The sequence below is a fragment of the Saccopteryx bilineata genome, chromosome 3, assembly GCF_036850765.1.
Source record: "Saccopteryx bilineata isolate mSacBil1 chromosome 3, mSacBil1_pri_phased_curated, whole genome shotgun sequence".
In the NCBI taxonomy this organism is placed as follows: Eukaryota; Metazoa; Chordata; class Mammalia; order Chiroptera; family Emballonuridae; genus Saccopteryx; species Saccopteryx bilineata.
Genome location: NC_089492.1, coordinates 317,265,117 through 317,275,422, shown reverse-complemented (window position 1 = coordinate 317,275,422; position 10,306 = coordinate 317,265,117). Strand labels below are relative to the sequence as shown.

The 10,306-nt window shown below is 50.1% G+C and overlaps 1 protein-coding gene across 3 annotated transcripts in view; it reads left to right on the top strand.

Annotated features, from left to right (window-relative positions):
• The first annotated feature begins 297 nt into the window (after positions 1-297).
• The window catches only part of CEACAM1 (CEA cell adhesion molecule 1), a 118,186-nt gene continuing 108,177 nt past the window's right edge, over positions 298-10,306 (top strand). For 2 of the 3 annotated variants that reach the window (XM_066271984.1, XM_066271988.1), the window contains exons 1-5: positions 298-494; positions 1,369-1,728; positions 6,006-6,284; positions 6,817-7,071; positions 9,656-9,934. In XM_066271984.1, coding sequence (XP_066128081.1) covers positions 431-494; positions 1,369-1,728; positions 6,006-6,284; positions 6,817-7,071; positions 9,656-9,934 — 1,237 coding nt within the window. In that variant the 5' untranslated portion in view covers positions 298-430. The remainder of the gene's footprint in view (positions 495-1,368; positions 1,729-6,005; positions 6,285-6,816; positions 7,072-9,655; positions 9,935-10,306) is intronic. The other variant, XM_066271983.1, reaches the window with a different exon arrangement.

The following is a 10,306-nucleotide window of genomic DNA, read 5'->3' as shown; positions in this document are numbered from 1 at the left end:
ATGTTTTACAGGTGATCTGATGTACAAGAGGGTGACACCCCTGTGACAAGAGTTCCTGTTGTCGCTCCAGAGCTCCTGCTCTGATAGAAAAAGCCAGGAGTGATAAGGGAGGCTTAAGGGGGATGCTACTGTGCACCCACCGTGGAGCTGTGGGGAATGCCACGGACACTCAGCAGTTCCCACGGTCTGAAATCTAGAAGGAAGGTAACAGGGATGGAGAGAATAGGAAAGAGGAAGGAGAAGGGAAAGGGCAGGTTATCAGCACAAACCCCGCCCCTAGCCCACGTGACTGGGGAAGTGCTCTTGACTTGAGCCCTTACCACACCTGGAAAAGGACAGCAGATCTCACCTCAGCAGAGCGGTGCCTGTGAGCATTTCTGGAATCCAAGCTCTTCTCGCAGAGGTGGGGTCAGAGCAGGCAGCAGTCACCATGGAGTCCCCCTCAGCCCCTACCAGCAGAGGGCGCGGCCCCTGGCAGCGGGTCCTGCTGGCCGGTAAGGAGGGGACAGTCCCTAGGGGAGGACAGGAGACAGTGACTGCCTGGGGTGTCCTGGGGAGGACAGCGCTCTGAGGGGGAGGGCTGCTGTTTGGACCTGGGGAGAGGACATGAGAGCAGAGAAGGACAGGGGAGAGGGCGCAGCTACAGGAAAATCTCATGATCTAGAAGTGGTGAGGAGCAGGAAAACCTCAATTATAGTAAATTTTACAAGTTATTCATTACTGGAAAGTAATTTCTGAAAACTGATGATAATAACAATTTATGTCAGGGCAACACAAGAAAGACTTAAGCAGAGGCGCTAAACACTGTCCTTACCACCAACCTCAGAAATGGGCAGGAGGTGCCGGGCCCTGGCACACTCATTCACCCACAGGTGTGTGCAGCCTGCTGTGGGCCCTGCACGACAACAGGAGCAGACAAGCCCCTCCCACATGGAGCTCCTGTTCTACGGGGAGGAGAGGACAAGGAAAGATCTAGATGTGAGGTCAGGTACCCACCAGTGTCATAGAGGGAACAGAGCAGGGGCAGTCAGAAACTGAAGACAGAGGAACTTTAAGGGAGGTGGTTAGCCAAGGTGTCTCCCAAGATGTCCCTGAGTATCAGCAGGGGTCTGAGGGCCGTGAGGGGGTGAGCTGGGTGACACCTGGGGAATAGGTTTCAAAACAGAAGGAACAGCAGATTCAGAGGTGCTAAAGTAGTGCTGGCCATGCTGCTCACTTTCACCATAGGAGACACACTCACACTCAAACTCACACACGCACACACACACACCAAGTCTGAGAGATGAGAGACTTGCTCAGGACCCAGGGTCTCATTTTCCCATCCCAAAGCATAGATCCAAACATTGATCAATTTCTCTTTACTACTAGTGTCACTTTTAACCTTTTGGAGCCCGCCCACCACTGCCAGACTCACTGTTGAATCAGTGCCATCCAATGTGGCCGAAGGGGAGGACGTGCTTCTCCTTGTCCACAATAAGACTGAGAATTTTATAGGCTATTCCTGGTACAAAGGGGAAGTTGTGGACAGCAACCATTTGATTGCATCGTATGCAGTAGCCACTGCAGAAAGTACCCCAGGGCCTGCATACAGCGGCCGAGAGACAATATACCCCAATGGATCCCTGCTGCTCCAGAATGTCACCCTGAAGGACACAGGATACTACACCCTAAATGCCATAAAGCAAAATTTTCTGAGTGAAGACGGAACTGGACAGCTCCGTGTTTACCGTGAGTGATTGCTCTCTGACCCCTGGGTGTTGGGTGGGGAGAATTCTACTCCACACACAGGACAGACAGCCTTGGGCTCTGCCTCCACCGCTCTGCATCACGGCTCAGGTTGGGTTTGGGCATTTAGTGCAGGACACACACAGTGGAGACAAACTTCCTAAGATCAGAGTCCCCTTCCTGGGTTCCACCCCTGCAGACATTCACCGCAGAGAGAAGGGCCATCCTGACGGGAGTAACTCAGCAGAGGGAGACCAGGCTCATCCACACCCTGGGTCCCTCCCCATGACCATGACTCTGAGAAAGACCCTGCAGGGCAGGCATCCCCAAACTACGGCCCGTGGGCCGCATGTGGCTCCCTGAGGCCATTTATCTGGCCCCCCTCCGCACTTCCAGAAAGGGCACCTCTGTCATTGGTGGTTAGTGAGAGGAGCACTGTATGTGGCGGCCCTCCAACCATCTGAGGGACAGTGAACTGGCCCCTTGTGTAAAAAGTTTGGGGACCCCTGCTGCAGGGCTTGGTCAGGGCCTGACCTGTGGGGTCCCCTAGGATCCTCACAGATCTCAGAGGGGCAGTCATTCTCAGACCCCTGTCCCAGGGCTCCTGACTCCAGGGACCCTGGGGAGCCTGTGTCAGCTTGGGTTTGATCTGTGGAAAGGGCTGACAAGGACCAATAATTTCCCAGGTGCCTGAGTCCCAAGACTCCTAAGCTGTTGGTCACCAGCCAGGGCTCAGCCCATGACCCACATCTGGGCAGGGATGGGGCCCGGTCTTTCACCTGAGTCTATATATGGGGAACACATGTAGACCGAGTTTCCGGGCCATTAGCCAACTGCCCTGGGGGCCATAGGAGACCACAGAGGCAGGTCAGCGTCCCCAGGGAGGGACAGGGAGATGCTCCTCAAAGCTCCTCATCCACAAGGAATCAGGCCAGGACGTTGTCTCTCATGGACGCAAATAATTACAGATGCTGTTCACTTGGGCAGCTTCTCTATTCCAAGCTTTAGGTCAGAAAATTACAAAACATTTAAGGTTCATTCACAGGCAACATAGCCAGCCTGAGACCATTTACCATTCATCCTGTTTTCTGCAGGGGAAACCCAGTTACGTAGGATACACTCCCAGTCAGTCACACAGACTGTGACTCGCCAGCCTGAGTCATGGCCAGGTTGTCCTGCAGTCGTAGCTCCTCCTCTCCTCCCAGCCAGGGGCCTGGCTGTGCATGTGTAGACCCTGAAACCAGCTGTTGGTTCAAATCCTCTCTTAGCTGTCCCCAGCTCACAGGGAGAGATTCTGGCCTGGGGAATGAAAGCAAATGGAGAATTGATCTGTTTTTACTCCAGAACCAAATTTCCTGCAGGAACAATCAGACTCGGTGCTGGAAAGGCCCAGACCTCTTGCTCAGGGGGCCGATCCACACCTCCCTGCCTTGGACTTGAATCTCTTCTTTATTTCCTGATGTCTGGGTGTCACTCCCACAGGACAGAAAGGAAAGGACTTTGCTTCTCACTCCCCACTCTCCACCTGCAACCAGCTCAGGGACAACATGAGACAGACACTCAGTTGCTTTTCATGAAGAAGGAAAGATGATGGTAAATGAATAAATGAGTGATTCATAATCTCTACAAAGACTAGAACATGGATGTAGGGTCCTAGGAGGTTTTTGCCAGGCCTGTTCCCTGTCCCTCTAGGGGCTGAGACCCATGATTCATTCCTATGACCACCGACCCCTAATGCCCCTCCAGGAACCAAGTCCCATGGTGACTGTGGGGCTGTTTGGCTGTGGGAGGGTTTTCCAGGCTGCACCGCTTCTGCCCTGGGGCAGCCATGCTCTTTTGATCTGTGGGGTCCTTGAAGTCACCTGTAACCCTGACTGCTCACCACGGACGAGCTGTTCTTCCCATAGCCCTCATCTGCCTCCTTCATTCCTGCCACACTGTCCTGCTCTGTTCTGCTTCCTCCACCCTGGCTCTCTGTTCTTCCCATAGCCCTCATCTGCCTCCTTCACTCCTGCCACACTGTCCTGCTCTGTTCTGCTTCCTCCACCCTGCAGTCTCCCCAGATTCTGACACTAACACCTGCATCCAATCCCACCCTCCTGGGCAATAGGAAAGGACACAGAAATCAGTTGTTGCTACAGCCCCTGGCTCCATGATGAGCCAGTTTCCCAGGTCACCAGAAGAAAGAGCTTCCACTGTGTCCCCATCCAGGGCTCCTTCCCTCTGTGAGGCCAATAAGAGGAACAGGCCACGTGACAGGGACATGTAAACCATTGATCCACTCTCTGTATGACTCAACCAGGGAGGCAAAGGCAGAAGAGTCAGGTCTCGGTCCCCAAAAGCACAAGGCTCACTTCACCCCTGTATTGTGACTCACATCTTTGTCCTGGTGTGAAGCTCTCATTCCTCTCATTAGCCCCCAAAATCTTCCCAATATGAGATGGTGACTGTGTACAATCTGACAGGCGTACTGCCTAGTTCACACACAAGTGTCCTCACGATGACAATTTCACCATAGAGCAGGATCCACTCAGACAGTGAGATCCACCAGCCCTGTCCCTTCTCTTAGATGCTGCCCAGTTTGAATGAGTTTGGTCAACCTCTGTTCTGTTTCCTGAATTAGGAAGAAAAAGAAGAACACATGCCACATGCCTGTGCAGGGCTCCTCATTTGCCTGATTGTCCAGAGAAACTGGTAACAGGGACCTTCTTCCTAAATTTACTAACGTACCACATCTTTTCAACCCATTTACTATCATTCCTCCCTTTCTACAACAGACACACCTATACTTCCCTTCCAGTCCCTTCCATCCTCTTAGCAGGACTCACATCCTCTCCCCCCAGGGAGTCACTATTTCACACCCGCAGTGGCATCTCCCTTCGGTCACAGTGTGACCCTGGTTGGACTACAGAACTTGGTCTATGCCCTTCAGGGGTCTCTAGACAGAGATTCCTCCAAAAACTGGTCTTAGATATTTGGGGCACTATAATGATTTTTGTATGTTCTTTTACAATTTAACTCAAGTTTCTATCTCATAATTGCCAAACACAAACAGTCCATGAGGGTCATGTTTTCAGCATGTTCAAGTTCCCACACTTTATCCATGTCACCCTTCTGCACCTGCTGTTGTCTGAGTATTTGAGGAGGGTCCCTGCCCTCTGCGGTGGGAGCCAAGACATGAAAGGTCAAGGGCAGAGAGCACGGCTCTGATGCCAAAGCCAGCGAGCTCCCGCCACCCTCTCTCTTTTCCGAGTCATTCCTGAACTCCACTCCCGCCTTCCTGGGGTCACTGTCTCACGCCAGTCACCAGGGAGCTCCTGGGCAGACCGCCCTACCTCGTGGCCCTGCAGCCTGAGAACTGACTGACCGCTACACTTACTTCTGGCCCCGCCCCCCATGTTGTTCCTGCTCAAACCCCAGTTCCAGGCCGCACTGCTGGTCTCCTCGGGATGTGAGGACTCCTGGGGATGACCCAGGAATGTGAGGCCTCAGGGCAAACACACCTTGCCCAGGCAGACTAGGTTCGTGTACTCGAAGGGACTCAGCCCTGCGCATTCCAGGTGAGATCCGGAGGTCGCTCAGACAGTCAGACAGTATGAGAAGAACCAGGACCGATGCCGAGTGCACTCTGATCCCGGTCCTATGTTTTTGCCTAATCAAACCCTAATACTTTGGCCTTGGCCAGTTGACTAAGTGGTAGAGCGTCGGCCTGGCATGCAGGAGTCCCAGGTTCGATTCCCAGCCAGGGCACACAGGAGAAGCGCCCATCTGCTTCTCCACCCCTCCCTCTCTCCTTCCTCTCTGTCTCTCTCTTCCCCTCCTGCAGCTGAGGCTCCATTGGAACAAAGTTGGCCTGGGCACTAAGGATGGCTCCATGGCCTCTGCCTCAGGTGCTAGAATGTCTCTCGTTGCAACAGAGCAACGCCCCAGATGGGCAGAGCATCGCCCCCTGGTGGGCATGCCGGGTGGATCCCGGTTGGGCGCATGCGAGAATCCGTCTGACTGTATTCCTCTTTCCAACTTCAAAAAAATTAAATAAAAAAAGAACAACCCCAGATACTTCATTGTCACCCGAGAAAGTCAATGCTTTCCCCTGGACGTAGGGCTGGCAGGTTTAAGGGCTCTGAGCGCTCAGACCCTCATGCGTTTGTTTGTCTTGAGATACACAGACCTAAGGACTCAAGTTAACTGAGAGGTGAGAGGTGCCAACTCTGGTTGAAGGAGCCTTTGGAGGAACAAAGGCACCACACAGAGCAATGTTCTCTCTGTTATCTGCACAGTGAAGTTACCCACAGCCAGCATCACAAGCAACAGCTCCAGCCCCGAGGAGCACAAGGACCCTGTCGTGCTAACGTGTGAACCTCATACTCAAGACGCCACCTACCTGTGGCTGATCAACAGTCAGAGTCTGCCGGACAGCACCAGGCTGGAGCTGTCCGAGGACAACAGGACTCTCACTTTACTTCATGTCACAAGGAGTGACACGGGACTCTATGAGTGTGAAACCCGGAACCCAGTGAGTGTCAGCCGCAGTGACCCATTCTACCTGAATGTTCTCTGTGAGTAACTGTCCTTACCTGGCCCAAGCTGATGCCCAAATCCACACTCCCAAGGCCAGGCCACATTCGTCCCTCTCAGGGGTAACTTAATGGACCCTCACTCCGAACACCCAGGGTGGCCACGCCTCTGTCCCAGGCAAATCCAGGCAGGGCTCAGGGTTAGGACACACAGGTTTATGTCTCAGATTCAGGTTCAGTGAACACAGAGGGCGATCATTGGGACTTTTTTTAAGACTTTATTCATTGATTTGGGGGGGGGGGCAAGAAACATCAATTCCTGCTGCTTCACTTGAGTTGTTCATTGATTACGTGCCACATGTGCCTTGACCGGGCAAGCCCAGGGCCTCGAACCAGGGACCCCAACACTTCAGGATGATGCTCTATCCACTGCGCCACCACAGGCCAGGCTGGTTGAGACTTTTTAAGGCAAGGCTGAGACCTAGCTCAGAGAGACAGTGTAGCACTTACACAGACAGGGAGTCTCCCCCTACCTCTGATGATATCACGTGTGGTTTTGTTCTGTTTGATCCAGATGGCCCGGACACCCCCACCATTTCCCCCTCAGACTCCCATTACCTACCGGGAGCAAACCTCAGCCTCTCCTGCCACGCAGCCTCTAACCCGCCCCCACAGTATTCCTGGTTTATCAATGGGAGGCCCCAGCAATCCACACAGGAGCTCTTTATCCCTAACCTCATTGTGAATGATAGTGGATCCTATACCTGCCTCGCCCATAACTTTGTCACTCGCCTCAATAGGACCACCATCAAGAATATCACCGTCTCTGGTAAGGGCCTCCTGGACCATCGGCTCCAAGCTCTGGGGTGGAGGTCTGCCTGGTTTTCAAAAAACACCCTAGACGTTATCTCCCATCCTCTGGCCTCAGACACAAGGAAATCACAAATTCTCCCCCTGAACCCCTCACTGCATCTCTGTAGACTCCTCCCCTTGCTCTCCTGGTTTCTAACCACAGAGCTGGGGCCCAGACTTGGAAAGCAAGGAAGGGGTCTCTCAGCCACAGAGAGCCCCATGTGGTGGAGGGGTCTTCACAGAGCAGAAGAAACAAACACCCTCAAGGCCAAGTTGCTTCTGTCACTAACACATTTCATCTGTCATCTCTTTTCTGTTACCTACTCCATGTGCTACAGGAACATGCAAGGCTTTGAATCAAACTCCCTTCTTTTTTCCCAAACAAGAGGATGAAAGCACCCCGGAGGTGGGGTGAGCAGGACAGACCCTGCTGTCTGCTCTGCTCCAGGCTCACCCGGTCACTGACTCTGCTCTGCTGCCATCTGTGCTGGGACAGGGGCCCATAGAGTAGTTGCACGGGTGGCCTGTCCTTAATCTGGCCACCACTGACACGAGAGCCTCCTCAGACCAGGCTGCACAGAGATGGGAAGAGAGCAAACCACAGGGCTTCTCTTCTGAGCTGGGTCCTGGCTCTGAAGCCTCCAGCTGCATAACGCTGTGCGTCACCAGCGTGTCCGATATTCCAGAGAGCGGTGAGCGATGGTGCACACTCTGTGGTGGGATTCAGCCGGCTCACACCGGTTCAGCAGAACTGATTCCTAATTTTTTGTTGAATTTGGCTAACTGGTTGTTAAAATGGCACTTATAATCAGTGTTCTCTCTAAGGTGGGCGCCTGGGCAGCCCCCCAATGTGGAAATCACAAATTTACATTCCTTTCTCTTTTTTAATGTTCACCTGCCCAACAGCATATTCTAAGCACCTGTAGTAATGTCCATTCTGTCCATAGGTGAAAAAAAATGACAGAACTATGCTTCTAATATTTATTATTCATTTCATAAAACTCATTATACCTTTGATAAAATAGTACATTTTAATTCCCTCACATTTGTTACTTTGGAAGGAAGTGAGGATATAATATGGAAATATCTTAAATAACAACTTTACTGTTTTTTGTCAGGTATTATTTAATATTTTTTCATTAATATAAGGTCTACCAGAAAGTTTTGTCCGTTTTTGGAATTAAACAAAATACAAATTTTTCTTATTGTCAATAAACTATATTAAATAATATAATTGCCATTATTATTAATGATTTCTTGCCAGTGTGATGGCAATTTGTATATCCCATTTTTGAAAAATGTTTTATCTTTTGATGTGAAAAATTGAACCAGTGCTTGTTTGATATCTTCCTCATTTTTTAATTTTTTGCCCTTCAAAAAATTTTGTAAGGACAAAAACAAGTGATAATCGGAGGGTGCTAAGTCCGGGGAATATGGTGGATGCGACAGACATGCTTCTGTAGCATTTCTTCCTTGTTGAAATTTGTAAAAATTACAGTGGTGTAAATGAACTTTATCAGTAGCCATGTGTACACTATCGCTTCACACACAAGACTAATGTGAATCAACTTTGTTTTAGTTAATTTGCTACGTCAGTATGTATACATTAAGTGATAAAAATAGAGAGGCACACATGCGCCAAATAAACATGTGCTTACGTGTTGAAACATTGTCATAGAAACAGATAGAACTTTCCGGTAGACCTTATATTTTAAAACTCTTATAACAAATCTAGTTTTTTGTTCCTCTTTTATTGTTCTTATTCAAGTATTTAATGCATGAAATAATAAACTACCTTTTGGTATATCCTTTTTTATACTTAAAACGTTCATTAGGGCAGAGAACCTAGTTGTTAAATTATTTGAATCGCACCACTGTGCACACTTGACAGATAGATAGATTCATCCATGAAGTCCCTTTTACGGGACAGAAGGAGCAGTGTCACGAATTTCTAGTTTATGGAGAAGGCTAAGATTACCGGCGTTTTGTTAAAATCATAACTACTCTTCAGTGACTTCCTTTCTTCTCTGTGATACTCAATCCACAGGCCAGGAAGTGAAAGTCCTACTCAGATTTAAAAATTCTTTATATTGGAACTTCTCCAGTTCCTAAAGTGCTGTTTGGGTTGTTCTCATTCTCTAATAAATTATCTAACAAAAGGGAAATGCCTTCCCATCTCTATGTATGGCCAACAACCAAGAGAGGGGTCTGACTTTCTAGAAATTCGCAGGAAGCTCTAGGAAAGAATCACACAAAAGTCAATGGGTAAAAAAATTCCACCAGGTGATGAGGATGCTGTACATGTGGGCTGAGAGGAGGTTCCGATGCTAATACTCCAGATGCCCAGAGAGACAGGTCAGGGGTCATCCTGAGGTAACCTAGAGGTAAGAGGGGGAGATATGGTTCTATCGTTATAGATTGTCACCTGAACAGAGATACTTGTCCTGAAGAGGTGAGGGTCATCTTCTGGTGACCACTACAGCGCTCGCTGGAACTGTGAGTGGCTGAGATCTCTGAGGAAGGAGCCGTCTCGGTCAGTCACCTCCTCTGTGTCTCCACAGAGCCTGTGGGGAAGCCCTCCATCCAAGCCAGAAACAACACAGTCACAGAGCATAAGGACACTGTGGTCCTCGCCTGTCTCACAAATGACACGGAGATCTCCATCGGGTGGATCTTCAATAACCAGAGTCTGCGGCTCACAGAGAGGATGAAGCTGTCCCAAGGCAACAGCACCCTCACCATCGACCCCGTCAGGAGGGAGGATGCTGGGGATTATCAGTGTGAGGTCTCCAACCCCGTCAGTTCCAGCAAAAGTGACCCCTTCAGGCTGGGCGTGCTTTGTAAGTGACCCCTTGTTCCATCCTACACCTTCCTGGGAGGATTGCTCTACCAGTGTTGTGCGAAATGGACAGACATCACAGGGGGCAGAATGTCAATCAGGAGAGCATTACAGTAAACAGAAGGGCCAAGTAGTTAGGAGTTCAGTCTCTGAACCAAATATAGTGAATTTCTGATCCTGAGTCTGGTATTACTGTCTTTTTGTTGTTGTTTCTGTTTCCATTTTGAATGTGTTAGAATATATATAAGATTTACCTTTTTTTTTTAAGTGAGAGGAAGAGAGACAGTGAGACATGTGCCCCAACTGAGACCCACCTGGCAACCCCCATCTGAGGCGGATGCTCGAGTACTGAGCTATTTTTAGTGCGTGGGTC